This window comes from Dicentrarchus labrax, unplaced genomic scaffold (assembly GCF_905237075.1).
Source record: "Dicentrarchus labrax unplaced genomic scaffold, dlabrax2021, whole genome shotgun sequence".
In the NCBI taxonomy this organism is placed as follows: Eukaryota; Metazoa; Chordata; class Actinopteri; family Moronidae; genus Dicentrarchus; species Dicentrarchus labrax.
In genome coordinates this window covers 8,205,899-8,223,379 of record NW_026136715.1, presented here as the reverse complement: position 1 = coordinate 8,223,379, position 17,481 = coordinate 8,205,899, and the positions used below count along the sequence as shown (strand labels likewise).

The window sequence follows — 17,481 nt, the reverse complement described above, 5'->3', positions numbered from 1 at the left end:
AAATGGAGTGATGCTAACAAAAGAATAATTGGCCACTAATAAACAATTCATTATACGACCAATAATAACCATCAATAACAGATTTGAGCACTGGAGTCTACTTATCCGGTATAACAGGGATATACAGATACAGCATCGCTCCATTAATCCGCAAAGTGAGGATTGGCTGACAGAAGCCATTATTTTCAGAGCGCTCCAGATGTGATCGGCTGCTGCGCTTTTAGGAATTCTGGGTGGGAATTTCTGATTGAAGTCTTTGGATAAGCAACGCTCCACTGAACTCCTATTCACATGATATTAAAAGCAGGACTGTTGGAGAAAAGGCTTTGCACTTTTCAATCCAATACAGTACAAAACTCAACCGACATTCTGAAAGACATAATGTGCACACATCTGAGCAAGATTCAAGATAACTCTAAGTCGTATTAAAAGATATCCCCTGTGAGGTCAGGCCTTTTTCTCCTGCTTTCCTTCTATAATGTGCAACAGCAGATGATTTGTTTGAAGACACAATGCCTCTTTTATTAACATAAATAGGAAACTTTGATAATGAATGTATTAAATGATGGGAGACTAAATCAAGAGTTGTCATTTTGTGCAAAAAATACATTCCAAAGTCTCTCTGAAGTTAATATTAGGCTGATCTTTCAAAGTTACAATCTTTACAGTACAAAACCCTCTATAGCACTACCATCCGCACTGTTGAGAGAAACACAAAGAGGGAATTTTGCACAAAAAAACGCTGTAACTTTATCCACTTGATTTTACTAATTCAGACTGCAGAGGCCTCATTCGCTTCAGATAAACTGGAGTGAGGAGAGTGGATTTTGTTCATCAGTCCTGCAGTAAGTCAAGGGGTCTCTTAGTTGCCAATATGAACAGGATGAATGATTGCACAAAGAAAACTGTTTACATATGGGCATCAGGCTATTGTTTTAGGATAAACTTGAAAAAATATGACCTTATCCAAGATCCTGGTCTTGGTTAAATATTGAACAGTAACTTCAACACATGCTTGACTGGACAAGTTTACTGTTTCTGACATGTAAACAAAACTAAACTTAACCAAACCAAGTGTATTTGCTATCCACTCCTTATAATTTATACAAAACCTAGCAAAAAAGCCCTTTTTTTTTTGCAAGTGAACATGATTCAGGCAGCAATTATTTTTCCAATCAAAATGTAACTGGCAAAAACAAATTAGTAGCCTGTATAAACATAATTCATAGCAGACAGGGTCGTGCTGTCAAATTTAGTTTTATACTTTTATTAAAATGAGATCACTTTCAATCCCTGTTCTTTGAACTAGTTTCTTCTTACTTTTAATGCAAAGTTTGCCTAGAGAATGCTCCCTTATCTGTGTTATAGAAATTATTTAACATGAAAATGACACTTCATTTTCCTAAAGTTCTCTGAATAATTATGCTTAAAACTTTTCGATCTACTCATATAATAACTTTCACAAGCTTTATATCTTAACTGCCTCACCGGCAGCTAGTTTGAATGCACAAGGCCTTGTAGAATAGCACTGTTTTGCCCTGCAGACATGTCTGTTTGCATACCACATATCCTTGGCTCTATTTTGGGCCTGAGAAGATGTGTAGGGGGTGTACCGCTACGGGGAGTGACTGGAAAAATGTGGATAGGTGACAGATTTCTTACTGCACCAAGAGTAGCCTGTGTCATGTCTAAATCCCCTCACTTGTGTTAATGCATATACTGAATCATGTACACCTGCCTGACTTATAAACTAATGATACACAAACATATTGCGACTTCCTCCTTCTCATAGGCATTGAAATGTTTATAATGCTTAATCACGTATGATTAAATATACACATCCACAGGCTTATGAAGAAATACATCGGGCTTTCGAGGTATTAGCATTTAATCCGTGCCATTTACTCTTCTTTTATCATGTGTGGCAGCATGTGCCTTTTCTCTGCAGCCTCAGTGGACCCTTAAGAAACACAGTATATAGATAAAGCAAATAGTAGAGGAGGGAGAAGAGCAGAGAGAAAAAAAATAGAGCAATCAGATTATGATTCCTGTCACAGTGTCCTGGCACTGTCTCAGGCCTCTGATTTAGAGTTAGCTAAATGTCAGCCTATGGAGATGAGACATAGAGGAGCAAGGCAGTGCTGTTTTTGTCCACTTTAAACCTTGTCATTGATGTCTTGACTCTTTATGTGGCTGCCATCAGCAGACCGTGTGACAGACTGAAAAAGAGATGTTGTGTTCTAAGTGTGTTTAAGAGAAAGAGAGGAACAAGTAACAGTGATAATTTTGTGTTATAATTACTATATGAATTTGTTGTATCCTCCATAATTATATAAGAGTTATTCCTTGTAAAGTATAAGTATTATATATGAATAAAGGCAAACCAGATTGATTTTGCCTTTGTAGATTGTGGATTATTGCAACATTTGTACGCCATCTAGTGTTGAAACTATGTGTAGAAGGTGCGCATAAGCCCCCCTCTTCTCAAAAATGTGTTTTGTTACTTTATTAACTATATGTTATTTCACTTGTACATTTGTGTTTTACCATTTATCTGCTGAATCTGAAGCACCTTAAATCTGATTAGCTATGAGCATGATTTTGTGACACTGTCAGCCTCGAGTGTAGGTGACAAAATACTTTCTAAACATTTTGTTATCAGCAATAAACCTTGAAATAAACTAATCACATTTGCATATTCATAGTGTAATGTGTTGTGTATTAGATATTAAAGGAGCTATATGTAAGAGTTTTAGTTCAAAACATTTTTAAAATAGTTTTAACGTTTTGTCAAAGATGTCTATGTATTATGTTGCAGAGATATCTGCTGAAGTTATCATGCCAAGCGGCTAGCTTTGGCCTGTCTCGTCTCATAATATCACTTTGGAGGAGGCGACAGTGAGTCACTTTAGCTTCCAGTCTGGGCCGAGTTGGTTTTCTTTTCTCTTATTGGAGGATTAAGGATGTTACATTTTACAGGAAGTGAACCAGTTCTCCAGTTTCATTTCATCTTAGACAAATATATACAACCCCCCCCCAAAAAAAAGGAACGAGAACATTGCTTAGTAATACCCCCCCTCCCAACACAGTTGTCCCACCCTTCCATATTTTGACAACATTCTGGGAAAACAGCTTTAAACTCACAGTTTCACAATTGTCAGTCAGGCTACTCATTTCCCACCACATTAAGGTAGTTGACCATTGATTTGAATAAACATACATAAAAAAATAAATTAAAAGGAACAGAGAGAAAAAGAAGTGGAATATAAAATAAAAAGGTGTCTCATACTTCAGGCAATACTTTAAGATTCTCAAAATATGTCACAAAGGGTTGCCATTTTAAGTAACATTTCTGGACTGACCCTTTCAATGTGAATTTAACTTTTTCTAGTTTAAGAAAAAATAAAACATCCCTTAACCATGCGGCCACCGCTGGTGGATTAGCGGATGACCAAACCAATAAGATTCTACGACGGGCAAGAAGTGATGTAAAAGCAATAATGTCCAATTGGTTTCAGGTTAAAGTTAAACTCTCCTTTGAAATAACAAATATTGCGATCAACGGACAGGGCTTAAATTGAATGACTTTGGATAAAGTTTGAAAAACAGATGACCAATATTGATTTAGACGGGGACACAACCAAAACGTGTGTGTTAAATCAGCTGGGGAGAGGGAGCATCTATTACAACTCCCGTCCATTCCTGAATAAATATCTGCTAACCTAGCCCTACTGAAATGAGCCCTATGCACTACTTTAAACTGAATGAGCCCCAAGCGTGCACAGGATGAGGATGAGTTAATCCTTCGTAGTGCATCCTCCCAGTGTCTGTCCGACAACTCAACCATCAACTCGCCTTCCCACCCGTTCTTGATTTTTGAAAGGTCATGGTTTTCCAGAGACATTAGTTGAGAATATAACTGTGATATCAGTCCCTTTTTTTGGACAGAGGAGGGTCATTTCTTCCCATGCTGCCTCAGTAGGGAGGACCGGGAAAGAAGGGAACAGTGTTTTGACAAAGTGGCGTATTTGGAGATATCTAAAAAAATTACTGCGTGAAAGATCATATTTCTGGCATATATTATCAAAACTCTCGAACCCGTCTTTACAGTACAAGCTTTCAAAACAGGAAAGCTGCTTCCTGCCCCACTGAGTAAATGTTAAGTCGAGAGAGGAGGCTGGAAATAAATGATTCTTACAAATAGGGCTTAGGGGAGAGGGAGAGGTGAATTTGTAATGATTTCGGAATTGGGCCCAGATTCTAAGGGTGGATAGTACTATGGGATTGGAGGTGAACCTGGACCACTTTGTGGGCAGGGAGGAGTACACCAAAGCAGGGAGGGATGACGAGTGGCAAGAGTGTGCTTCAAGTGTACACCAATCGGTGTCTGGCACATGGAGAATAACATTTTCTGCAAATTAGCTGCCCAATAATAGTGAATAAAACTGGGGAGAGCTAGTCCCCCCACATCACGTCCCCTCTGAAGTAAGCCTTTGTTAACTCTTGGAACTTTATTCTTCCAGATGAAGGAATAACGGTAGACATTGAAACAAGTACAAATACTTTGGGAGTACGTTCATCTTCACCGATTGTACCCGCCCTGCAATAGTCAGAGGTAGACTGCTCCACCTTTGAAAGTCAGCTTTCATTTGGTTAACTAGGGGTGTAAAATTAGCTCCAAGAAGAGAGGTGAAGGAACGCGTAATGTTTATTCCAAGATATTTGAAACCAGAATGTGTTAAGTGGAAGGGGATTGCTTCTTGTTTAATTTGCATTGCCCAATCATTAATGGGGAAGCATTCGCTTTTTTGATAATTAAGTTTGTAGCCGGAAAAAGACCCAAAATTGTTGAATAGTGATACACTTACGGGGGCGCTAGTTTCTGGATTGCTTACATAGATCAAGAGATCGTCTGCATACAAAGAGACGCGATGTTCCTCGTCCCACGCCCAACCCCCCGTAACAACAATGACGACTTCAATGCAATCGAAAGAGGCTCAATTGCCACTGCAAACAGAAGCGGGGATAATGGACATCCTTGACGTGTCCCACGTGACAGGGGAAAAATTTGGAATGAGATTGATTAGTTTGAACACATGCTTGTGGGGACGAATAGAGCAGACGAATCCATGCCAGAAACGTGTCACCAAACCCAAACATTTCCAATATGTCAAACAAGTATTTCCACTCCACCCGGTCAAAGGCCTTCTCCGCGTCCGAGTTGGTTTTCTTGCCAGGTCTGGCCCCTTGCACCCCTATGGCTGGCCCCGCTGTAACTCCTCTTCAAGCCTCTGGAGGTCGGGCGCCCGACATCCAGCGCCCGACATCCCGCTCGCTCCGGTCCCAAAAATAATTTCCGATAATTTGTGTCTAGTAAACACAATGCTAGTTGTCTTCTGGCTAGTGAATGATACCATGATTGCCATGTGAGTGAGAAGAACATTGCAACAGTGAATAACCTTTCTGTTGCTTTGTTGCCTCAGGCTAAATAGTAAAATTGTGTCAGCTGAATCAGATTGGGTTTAATACAAAGATTCAACTATTTGTTTCTGTTTTCCAACTTAGCACCAACCTGTATCAGTAGTTTCTGTGGAGGAACAAATAAAATCCCAGCGCACCACAGCATGTCTCTCCTGCCAGGCTGCTGAAGAGTGAGTCACAGTTGACGGCAGTAGAAGAGGTTGTACCACCTTTTGGTTCAAAAGTGTTTTATCAGACTTCATTGACAGTCATCACTGGAGTGGAGAGTTTCGGAGTAGCTGCTGACCCGCTGTCCGGCATCAAGCTGCCCTCTGTTAACTATCACTCATCTCCACCTCCATCACAGTTAGTTTTGTGGTTTGTGGTTGTTTTCAGACTTGGTTTGTGAAGTTTACAGCCTGCCATGCTGTTTCTCTGTGTACACCGACACAGCTAAAAACACAAAAATAAAGAGATTCGACTCGTAAAATGTGAGTGGACTTCAGGGGTCTTCTCAACGGATGGCTCAAATCAACTTTTCAGGGGCAGCCAAATATTCTCTGTATAAAATAAAATGTTGTCTATTGATAGTATATTTTTGCACATAGACACATTCATGTATACATGTGCTTTTATATAGCACTCTGTCACCCCCAACCCCCAACCCCCAAAAAACAAGGCTTCCCAAAAGCCATTTTGTAATTTGTACACTGGCAGCAGTGGTACCCTCGCTTACTCACAGAATTTCACAGCAGGTTTTGTTCTTTAATTAGTAAACATACACAGTACCTCTTCCTTATCTAACCTGTGTAAATTATAAGTTCATTCAAAAACTGATGTTCTACTTCAGTAACTAGAAGGAGCTGTTGATTTTTAACATGCCCCTTACACACCTCTGAGATTAGTTGACAATTACCTGGAGAAGCCATCTTGTGTTTCTATATCTCCACAAGAGGAAGTGGATGTTAATGAATGCTTTTTGGGTAAACACATTTCTTAAGATTTAGTACCTGACCAGCATCTCCACCTTGCAGGGCATGTTGGCAAATCAGTTACACAGCTTAGATTCATAGGTTCTGTGGTCCTGGTATACACTGTGTAGAGAGATACAATCACAGAGACAGACAAGCATATTTTTTCAGTCAGACAGCAAACAGATGTAACATGTGTGTGTATTTAAAGACAAAAAGAACTGAACTGAAAGAAGTAGCTAATTGGGTCAGATAAGAACCATGGAAATAACTGATATTACTGAGAGCATAAAATAAAAACGTATACAAAATATATAAACAAAATAAATAAATAAATCAAAAACAAACAATATTACATAAAAGTTTCTTTTATGGACTTCTTGTGATGATTGATGTCTTACATGTCCAATTTCCGACCTCGCCAGAAGCCCATATATGGCAACAGCCAGTAGAGCTTTGCTTCTCCCATGTAGGCTAATCATTAAAGGGATCTGGTTTTAAGTCCTTACTTTTATTCATACCAACACATTACTCACTATTATTCACTATAGAATACACATTTTTAAAACCAAAGAAAGGTTTAGATCCAAAATCTAAAATATCTGAATCATGCAGTAGACTTGAGCATCTGTCTGTTTCTTGGCCGTTTGACATCCATTCTCAAACTGGGTCAAGCTAAACATTGTAATAATATTGCAAGCAAAGTTAACAGCCATTCAAACGTGCTAACATTTTCTAATTAAAGGTAAACACAAAGTGCAGCTGAGGCGGATAGAAATGTCATAAGCTTTGCAGGCATTTGGTCATAAACTTACTGAAATTGGAATTTTGATGTGAAGGTGGCACTTTATGAAAGGTCAGAGGATCACCAAATATGTTACAATCCATCCTATGGGTGGCATGAATTTCTATACCAAATTTTGTGGTAATCCATCCAACAGTTGTTGAGACACAAACCAAAATGTCAACCTCATGGTAGTGCTAAAGGGAAAGTTAGATCACCAAAGTCAGTTTGGTAACCATGAATGTCTGTACAAAATGAATCATTCCAATCCATCTGGTAGATGTTGAAATATTTCACAGGGTACGTGAAAACTTTGATCTGATAGGGGCTCCTTGTAGGATTCTTTTTCTGGGGAGAATGAATGTCTGTATAAGAATTCATGGCAATCCATCTGATAGAGATTTCAGTCTGGTCCAAAGAAGTTGCCTGAGTGACAGACCAGCATTGTTATCCACAAAGCCACATTGCTACAGTGGGTAAAAAATAAGAATAAAGAATTAGACACATTGTTGGCACATGTAATGTTCTGGACACTAGATATTTTTTTTAGCAGTGATATACTCTATAAAGTTCTTTAATAAGAATCAAAACATTAGATTTATTGCTGATGAAAAACAAACACATATTGCAAGATTTATAATAAAGTAATATACACAGAGCTGGAATAAGACTGCATGAGAAGAAAGAGGTATACATTATATTTATGTCACAGTTGACACCTAACTTGTCATATAGTACAATTCTAAATAAATATATATATATATAATTTATATTTGTATCTATATTTTAATGACATTTTATAGCAGATTATGCCATCTTTATTGCTGCAGGGTTTTCCAGGATTGAAAGAAAAGACAACCTGCATCCTCATTGACACATTTTCCATTGATAGGGCTGGAAGTGCCATGACACATATATGCACACTTGGTAGCATTTCAACACCGTCTCTTTTTCATTGCTAATCATTGACACAATTCAAATGGTCATATTATTGTTGGAAGAATCTCCACTTCACCCATTAACTCAAGTGGACATCCTTTTCAGTTAAGCAATCCAAGGAGGAGGGAGGTAAAAGCTTTAAAAGAGATCAAGAAACTCGTTATACTACAACAAGCATCCACGGAAATTCAGAGAGCTGCTTTCACATATTGACATCGCAGTACTTGGTAGTATAAATCCTTGACAGTCTGTTTCACTGAGGTACAGTGCATCTATCTTTATTGTGGCCAAGATGTTTGTGGATGAGCGGATTGTAACTCTGTTCAAAAGGAATGCCCATCACACACTGACCTACTGGAGTGTTTTCTTTAGCTTTGGACTCTGCATTGCTTTCCTTGGACCTACAATTTTGGACTTGCAATGTCAAACAAACTCAACACTTAGTCAGATTACCTGGGTATTCTTTTCGCAGCAGTTTTGCTTGTTGATTGGCAGCTCAGTTGGTGGTGTTTTCAAGAGGACGTAAGTATCATGAATTTACATCAGTGTTAATCCCACTCTGCTGTGCAGGTGTTTAGTATAAATAATGTCACTGTAACAGTTTTGTCTCTTTTCTTTCTTAAAGGTTGTTCAGTGCTCTAGCTGCCTTATTTGTGTCTGCGCTCGTCATTTCTATAATATTTGCCATCATCCCACTGTGCAATAATGTTCTCCTGCTTGCCATTGCCATGGCTGTGTCTGGATTGGCGATGGGCGTTATTGACACCATCGCTAACATCCAACTGGTGACCATCTATCAGAAGGACTCGGCTGTTTTCTTACAGGTAAAAAAGCATTTAGTATCTGTACTTTATCTGTAGAAATACTAATATGATAGGATTTATGTTTCAGATATTATATTATATAATTTTGAGAACATCAGGAGTGTTCAATTTGTATTTTTACGCAAATATAGCAATTTAATAAGAACTTTCAATACAGTGTGTCCAACGTTTTTGTCAAGTTATGAGCCGATTACATTGTCAAAAAACACAGAAAGTCATGTGTCTGGCCTTTGTCTTGTACATTTTTGCAGGCTCTTCATTTCTTCATTGGGTTTGGAGCCCTGGTGAGCCCACTGATTGCAGATCCTTTCCTCTCAGAGACGGGCTGTGGGAATCACACAGGGAATGGCACTGAGATCATGCATCATTTCAGGAACATGCTGAGAAACAGTCCGATTGCAGAGCACAACATAACTCAGAGTGACCTGCCCCACGAGGGAGGGGCAGAGGAGTCCAATGTGCACTATGCCTTCTGGATCATGGCGCTTATAAATGTAAGACACTGAACAGATGTACAGTACTAAATGTGTTGGGGGACACGTTTTCATAGCGTCTTAGTCTTATATTTCAGTTAATGGTTGAAAATGACAGAAGTGAAAAAGCTGAACATTTTTTGTGCGCCCTCAGCTGCCCGTGCCCATTGCAGTGCTGTACCTGATGTATCGGGAGCAGCTGATCCCATGTTGCCCAAGTGGCACTCCTCGTCTTCTGGACAAAGATGAGCTAGCAATGGAGAACCAGCAGGGGGCCGAGGGCACGGACGTGGAGCAGAAGGAACATGAAGCTGGAGGTAAAGACGTGGAAAAAGTGATTTTCAAATAGGACTCCTATTTTAAAATGAATTATGCATTTCCTCAGTCCATGGTACTTTAGTTTGGATGAGAAAAAATCACAATAAATGCCATTTTGTGTGCTACAATCTGTTATTTGTGACGTTTTGCTCTGTTACAGGTCATGGGGATATCTTTAGCTGCTGTCAGAATGATAACCTGCGTGGGCTGCCAGTATCCTTCTTTATGATTCATATCCTCGGTGGGATGGTGCTCTTCATGACCGATGGTATTGTGGTGAGTGAGGGGTGCAGATAAATAATATGATGTGCATTTCAGGCACTATGTTCCTCATGGAAATGTATGAATGCATACAAAATCTGCTTCACATAAAGCACAGAAAATAGAGCACATGACAGAATCTGCCTTTTCCTTTCAGGGTGCGTATGCTGGCTTTGTGTACACCTACGGCGTGGCACCTCCCATGTCATTGCCTCATAAAACAGCAGGTTACCTGGCCAGTATTTTTTGGGCAGCGATCACTGCTGGACGTCTCTTGTCCATTCCTCTCTCGTATCGTTTCCAGCCTGTGAGACTGCTCATGTTCAACATAGTAAGGCCAATAAAAGATTTATAGTGTCATCACATTATAACTGAGACATATTCAATGAAATTCAAACACTGATATCAACATTAAATTGACAATACTCTCTTTTCTTTGTTTTTACAGGCAGGTGCTATTGTTACTGTGTTGATGCTGCTTATTTTTTACACCAGCAGCATCTTTCTGTTTGTCGGGACTTGTTTATGTGGGCTTTTCCTCAGCAGCATATTTCCCTGTATGCTTGCCTATACTGAAGACATCCTTGATTATCAGGGTATAATGAAGTGTTTATAGCACAATAATGATAACATTAATGGACTCAAAGCGAGGAGAGGAAATAAACCATACATTTCTTTGTGCAGGATGTGCGACATCAGTCCTGGTGACAAGTGCAGGGATGGGGGAGATGGTAATGCAGGTTGTGGTTGGCTCAGTAAGTCTGATGAGTATCTTCATTATTATAGAATAAGAGTGTGTGCAGATATAGAGAAATAGGCTTATAATTGCAAAAAAAACAAGCCCAGTGGAAATTTAGATTCATGTTCAGTTGTTTAATGTTGCTGTCTCATCCCCAGATTATCCAGACTGAAGGCAGCTACAGCTTCCTGCTGTGTGGAATGATAATTGCCTGCATCGGTTTTATTGTCTTTATTGGGCTCCTGCTGTTCCATCGAATGCACAGAAATTACCTCACAGGTACAGCATCAACCAGCACCCTCACACACTGCTGCTGAATGGTTGTTTTCACTGATTTCATACTCACCATCATCCTCCCGCTCTAACTCACTCTGCATTCTAATAGGAACAACGAAAAAGTCCGCCATGGTGGAGGAACCAGCTACAGAGCAGAATGGAGCCGCCGCAACAGAACAGAGAGAGGAAAACAAGAGCAGCTGAGAGGGACAGCAGCTGTGTTTTGTCCTTAACTGGCTACTGTAGGAGATGAATTATTACAACAATTTATCATCAGAGACTTCAGATGTTTTACCTACCAAATGAACATTGTGAATATACTTTTATTGTGCTGGAAATTACACGGTATTTGCAAAGTAAATAGTGTGCTACTGTTAGAGGTTATAGTCCACACTCTTGTTGTTTTTCTGTTTTGTTAATCACAGAGAGTGGTCATCAAATTGTGGATCGGTGTTATGTTTTATGTTTCATCAGGATTTGAAATATAATACAAGGATTATGCTTAGTAATAATAACATGCAGAATACTTTAAATACAGGTTTAATTGTAATCTTTTATGTGTTTTATGTGTTTTTGCATATCTTTTGACATATGTACATGGATATATACATATTGTATACTATGTGTATTAAAACAGTTGTGCTTTATGTGAACATAGAGTAGTTTTGATTGATACAGAGGAAATTCTGACACCGCATTTTAAAATTGACAACAAAGAAAAGAATGTAAATACATAACACACCTGCAACAATTTAATGTTTATTTTCTTTGCTTTTAATTAACTACTCAAGAGGAAAGCCTCGGGTTTTACATTGTTAAACATCCAATGCAGAAGGATGGACTTTGTACTTAGAGAAGTTGGCCCCCTGAGAACAAAGAACAAATGTAAAACAGAGTTATCCAGCCTTTGAACAGTTAACCGGTCAATCTATAACTTCAACTTTAAGACCAGTTGCAACAAGAACAGGAGCTGTCAAAGACCAAACCAGAAGCACAGTGATCAAGGTAGGTCTGGCCCCTGCTGCAGTTGTAGAATTGGTTCTTGTTTGTTGGGTTAGGGTACATGCCATTGGCCTTTCCAGCACAGAACCCACTGTTCATGCCACTGGTGCCTGAGTCGCCACCAGAGGAGCTGCCACCACTGGAGCCTCCGCTAGAGCTTCCTCCGCTAGTTGTGCTCATTCCTGCGATTGGTGGAAGGGGAGTGGCAGGTGGGGCACAGGCTGAAAAAAAATACCACAAATTAATTATTTAATCAAATAATTTTTCTGGGAACTCTATGTGGATGACACAGTGATCATCAAGGTATTAAAAGTCTTACATGCTTGTTCCAGATTAAGGCCCTTTTTGAGAACATTAATCAGTGGGTATTTTCCCTGGTTACAGAAAGTGCCCAGGTAGTCATCCATGTCAAGGGTCCACACCATGGCGCCTCCAAAGTTACTCTTTGTCAGCCAGTCAACCTACAGACAGCCAGAAGGTGGGGTCGTTTGCAGCATTTTGAGGTCAGAAACATTGCAAATAAAATATTGCAAGGTCAGAAGACCTTGACACAGTGTTTGCTGATAATTGCAGCATTACTCCACATACAGAAAGACGGTATCAAATACAATCAATTCATATTTTATAGTACTTAATATGAGTCTTGACAGGTTATGGAGATTTGGAAACATGTTTAGCCCAGAAGTAACTCATATCAACCAACAGACTGGCCTGTCAATTGGTAAATGGTAAACTCTGAGCAGTCATGTTACCTTGAGCTGGAAGCTCTTGGGGTTGTCATAGCCCACCCACTGGTTTCCCTTGTAGGCATATGGCACATCCTGGGCCTGGTTCCAAACCTCAGTTGCTCCATCTTTCAAAAAGCCACAGATCTGTAGTTTCACCAGGCAATGCATTAATGAATTAATTCACTTCTTCATCTGGAGTCTTTAATATAAACCAGCCTGCTCAATTATCAATCATACAGAAGAATATTAACTAACACTGAGCCACCATCAACATTCAAGCAATATTAGTACAATAATAAGAAAGTGTACCTCAAAGTAAGCGAGTTCTCCAGCCTCTTGTGTGTACTTTCCTGGAGTTCCAGCACCAGCAATAGGTGCTCCAACACCATGGTTTGCAGGGTTCCTAAGAGTGAATGTGTTGCCATATGTAGGGAAACCAACAATCAGCTTCTCAGCTGGGGCTCCCTGGCTCTTCCAGTAGTTCATGGCATAATCCTGGAAAAAAAAGGACATTTATAAAAATATAAATAAACTGAAAATATACATGGCCCTGGAACCAGATAGCTTTTGTGGAAGTTGCGGATAAAGCCTACAGATGTAAACCTACAGAGGATATGCAGGTATATTGTTTACAAAGGCCTAATTATTGTAAATTAGACCTCTGTTTGTTCATGGTGATGTTCAAGTACTGACCACATTGAAATAGATGAAACCACCCTGGTCCTCTGGGCCTCTGAACAGGGGACTGCACTCGCCAGTCATGGGATCCCAAGAGCCATGGAAGTCATATGTCATGACATTGATCATATCAAGGGCCCTGGGTGTGAAAAACAAGAAGGGACCAACATTAACAAGCATGTTTACATTGATACAGTATATAAAGTATTAGTAAGGGGGTGAGATTCAGAGTTGTTCCATTCAGCTGTGACCCATTAAGATGCTGTGGATGAAGACACACCACAAATATTGCTTCAAATGCTTACTGGCCGAGCTTGGGAATCTGATAAGCAGACTCAATGGTGTCCTTTCCAGCCGACACAGCAGCAGACATCAGAAGACGAGCCTTGTTGCTCTGCTTGGCCTCATTCTCAAAGGCAGCCCTCATCTCCTGTTGAATGTCAACAGATATAAGATATTTAGTATTAATTGAACTCCAGGATTCATAATCCATGATTTGTGACATGGGCAGTTTGTGAGTTGCTTTGCTTTTATGTATCTTTTATTCCGAAAGACACAGTAGAAACCCCACAGTTATATTCGCTGTTAGGTCAAAAATTATTTAAACTGAGAAAAAAACAAGCAGAAAACCGATGTAGCAAACAAACCTCCAGGAAAACAGAGTAGTACTGCTTATCCTGAGAAGAGCCTCCTCTGTTGGCTGGATACTCCCAGTCAATGTCAAGCCCATCAAACTCATACTTCCTCAGGAATGAAATGACTGAGTTGATGAAGGTCTGGCGGTTAGCAGGGCTCAACACCATTTGTGAAAAGCTAATGTGGGAACATAAAAAAATGTGTTAAAACAGAATATTTCACAGTTTGGAGAGCCAGGTCTGCAAATACCTGTAGATAATCTCACCCTGTAGAGCCGAAGTTCCATCCTCCGACAGACAGAAGAGTCTTCAGGTTGCCATTCCTGCCAAGGAATCAAACATTTTACACTGCAGTGACAAATAGAAACACTCATACTTACTGCTCACTGTGCTTTATTAGTGAAACTTGATTGTGCTTTATAGGAGTTATTTCCTTTTATATAAGAGAAACAAGAGATATATTTAGTGACTCACTTGTTCTTCAGGGCATTGAACTGACCGTAAAGCTCCACATCATTCCACTCATAGGTGGCCAGCTGGTTGTTCTTTATGGTGGCGAAGGCATACAGAAGATGAGTACAGAGGCATGGGTCGATGTCATTGGGCATAAAAATGGTTGGAGGTGGTCTGTACTGCGCCCAGTTTGTGAAGTAGCATGACAGTATGAAGGATGAGCCTTTGATTAAAAAGAAAGACATGATCAAATGCAATTCCTGACCATAAAAAGAAAATACACATGCACAGTGAATCTTATATAATTGCTTACCAAGCTGCGCGTGCAGCAGCAGGGCCAGAGCTGTAAAATTAAATGTTACATGGTTACCTTTGAGCAAAAAGAGAAGCTGATCAAAACTGTCTCCTGAAAATGGATGCTATATACTGTATATCCAAATTGTGGAAACATACATTACCAGGAGACCATCTGCTGCACATAGAAGAGAAATTGTTTCAAAAGAACTGACTTACCCGTCAAAAACAGTACTTTTCCCATGACTACCGGAGGACAAGGACGTCTTCTAACAGGTGCACTTACTTTTATACACACAGTTTGCTTATTCCTTAAAAAAAATTGGACATCCGCCAAAAAGGTGTTTATTTGCAAAAGATTGTTTCAGAGTAGATTATCAAATGTGCTACACTTAAGGAGTAATATGTGATTACTTATCACGATTCCATGCATATACAGGCGCACTTTCTCCTTGTGTGAAGGACTCATTTATCCAAACCCAGCATTAATGCAACGCAAATACATTACAAGAAATATGCCTAAGGCTTGTTTTAAAAGTTACACAAAACACCAAAAGAACATTTGTCACAAATGTTTATATTGGCCATTTATGCCTGAACTACCAAAACTGTAATAAAGTTTAAATCAGAAAGAAAAATGGAAATGTTAAATCTTATCTTCTAAAGTGATATCTATATACAAATGGAAAACAGCAAATAATTTGTGATTTGACTACAGTGCATGAATCTATGATATCTTATTAAATATGTCATGTCATGCAGTACATTTACTGCCTCTGTTCAGCAGCAAACCAACTAACATAAACATCAGGAAAAACTGCCTTGGAAAAAAATGTCTAGACTACAGATGTGTGATGATAAATATGTTTGACAACTCTAATCATGCTGAAAAGAGGATCGTGATATGTGATGAAGAGAGATCTGCATAAAATCAAAAGCATTCACATGATAAGTAGGGAACTTATCTAATCATTTAGCTTCCATTATAATGCAGCCTTCTTTATCTTGAACAGTTTATGTAATATTTAAAGAAAGATATGCTTGTGTCAGCAGAAAACACTTTGGCTGAGCCACAGCCTAGAAGCAGAGTAATGCCATTTGCTTTTGCAAAACAAACCTTTCTGCTTTTCATGCCATGTCTCAAAAATTAAAGAAAGACCTCAAACGAATGTCAAGGGGACTAAAGGTGGGATGTTTCATTTACCCACTGATTCACTTAAAGTGAACACAGTCCAATTTAAGTTTTCACCAAGGGCATTTAATCATCTCAGGAAAGTTCATTCAGTGTTTGAGAATTATTTCCCTGAAGTACAAATCAAGGACTAATCTGTCACTTACCATACATGTGCATTATACATCTGCTCAGTTAAAAAGAAAAGAATGCTATATGCTGACTTCAAACAATAGGAGCCTGAATTCATGTGAAAGTAACTGTTTTCTGAACTCTGTCTTGTTTCTGTGCCACAATTATCCAATAAAACTACCCTATGCAGAGGTTTAATAGGTTAAGTAAGCCATAGTTACAAAAGAGGGTTTCAAACGTAGATTTTTTGTTATGGGTGTTGTAACTTTGTTCTGCTTATTTATCACCAGTGCATGTGTCACAAACATAGTTCTGTTTTTTCCTACATCCGTTGACCTAAACGCACCAAATAACGTCATTCCAGTTTTCAGTTCTATGAAAATCTTCTCATCATCAAGTATACTGTATAGTCTACTTTTTATTTAAAAAACAGTAGTGATTTTACAGATACAACAATGGTTTGAACAGATATATAATACACAAAGAGAGTTAAAAATAAAACAAAACAAAAAAACACAAGACTTTTCACTCTTTCCATTGTAATAAAAAGTACATGTTTATTTAAATGGGAACTATGTTATAGTCTCACACCACAAGTCTCTAACACAATCAGCTCAGATTACACAATTATGTCTTGCCTTGTGGTATCTGTAATTTAATGGTTTTCCTGATTACAATTGCTACACCTACATGAACACTATATATGACTAGTTTTTGGCAATGCCAATTCAATTTGGACAGAAACCCTTTAAAATCTCTGTTTGTTATTCTTATAGATACTATAGAAGAGCAATTTGTTAGCTATTACTGAGAAACAGTAATCAATGAAGTTCAAGATGACATTAAAAAAACAAAATACAACATAAACTGTGACATAATCAAACACATAAAGTCAACTCATGTCTGCAATGATGAACCGCACCTCAGAAGGCAGCAAAGTCAAATCTTGTGGATGTGATATGCACATTAAATATCAAAGCTTATGAAAAGAAACCTGAAAGCATAATCTTTTACAATAATGCATAGCATCAGTTACATCATTATTAAGCTATTAAAAATGTAAAGTGGCACAAAATGGCAAAGAATCCAATTAGATGAACGGAAGCCAGAGGGCAAATGCAATGGATGTGAAGCAATGGGCCAAAAGATAATATTGTTTGTCCCACAGCAAATTATATCTACAAAATGCATTTTAAAAACATTTTACAAAGTGTGATTAGGCTGCGCTATATGGAGTTGATGACCTGGGAAGAAAACAACACAGATGGATAAACATATATCATCTGACAGTGTGGTCTTTAGTGCCACCTGCTGTTTAAATAAATTAACTGGGCTTATGGTTG

General features: G+C 38.9%; 2 protein-coding genes across 2 annotated transcripts; one reads left to right on the top strand and one right to left on the bottom strand.

Moving 5' to 3' along the window:
- Positions 1 to 8,306: 8,306 nt before the first annotated feature.
- LOC127377119 (major facilitator superfamily domain-containing protein 4B-like) lies at positions 8,307 to 11,698 on the top strand. Its single transcript, XM_051424757.1, has 10 exons — positions 8,307 to 8,676; positions 8,780 to 8,978; positions 9,230 to 9,472; positions 9,606 to 9,768; positions 9,930 to 10,045; positions 10,188 to 10,361; positions 10,479 to 10,626; positions 10,715 to 10,785; positions 10,928 to 11,048; positions 11,155 to 11,698. The coding sequence occupies exons 1-10, from the start codon at positions 8,447 to 8,449 to the stop codon at positions 11,247 to 11,249; spliced, it is 1,560 nt and encodes a 519-aa protein (XP_051280717.1). The 5' UTR covers positions 8,307 to 8,446; the 3' UTR covers positions 11,250 to 11,698.
- Positions 11,699 to 11,796: 98 nt separating this feature from the next.
- LOC127377120 (acidic mammalian chitinase-like) lies at positions 11,797 to 15,093 on the bottom strand. The gene is made up of 11 exons (XM_051424758.1): positions 15,055 to 15,093; positions 14,855 to 14,884; positions 14,563 to 14,764; positions 14,355 to 14,411; positions 14,101 to 14,266; positions 13,759 to 13,883; positions 13,469 to 13,592; positions 13,085 to 13,270; positions 12,800 to 12,919; positions 12,367 to 12,508; positions 11,797 to 12,268 (listed from the first exon to the last, which is right to left on the bottom strand). Exons 1-11 carry the CDS (start codon positions 15,077 to 15,079, stop codon positions 11,988 to 11,990), a joined length of 1,458 nt encoding a protein of 485 aa, XP_051280718.1. The 5' UTR covers positions 15,080 to 15,093; the 3' UTR covers positions 11,797 to 11,987.
- Positions 15,094 to 17,481: the final 2,388 nt, after the last annotated feature.

Excerpts from the sequence above, each read along its gene's own strand:
- LOC127377119 (XM_051424757.1), top strand. The coding sequence starts at position 8,447 with ATGTTTGTGGATGAGCGGATTGTAACTCTGTTCAAAAGGAATGCCCAT. Across the intron at positions 10,046-10,187 it reads TCATGACCGATGGTATTGTG|GGTGCGTATGCTGGCTTTGT; the intron begins GTGAGTGAGGGG and ends TTTTCCTTTCAG. Across the intron at positions 11,049-11,154 it reads GCACAGAAATTACCTCACAG|GAACAACGAAAAAGTCCGCC; the intron begins GTACAGCATCAA and ends GCATTCTAATAG.
- LOC127377120 (XM_051424758.1), bottom strand. The coding sequence starts at position 15,079 with ATGGGAAAAGTACTGTTTTTGACGG. Across the intron at positions 14,765-14,854 it reads GCTGCTGCACGCGCAGCTTG|GCTCATCCTTCATACTGTCA; the intron begins GTAAGCAATTAT and ends TTTTAATCAAAG. Across the intron at positions 13,884-14,100 it reads ACTACTCTGTTTTCCTGGAG|GAGATGAGGGCTGCCTTTGA; the intron begins GTTTGTTTGCTA and ends GACATTCAACAG.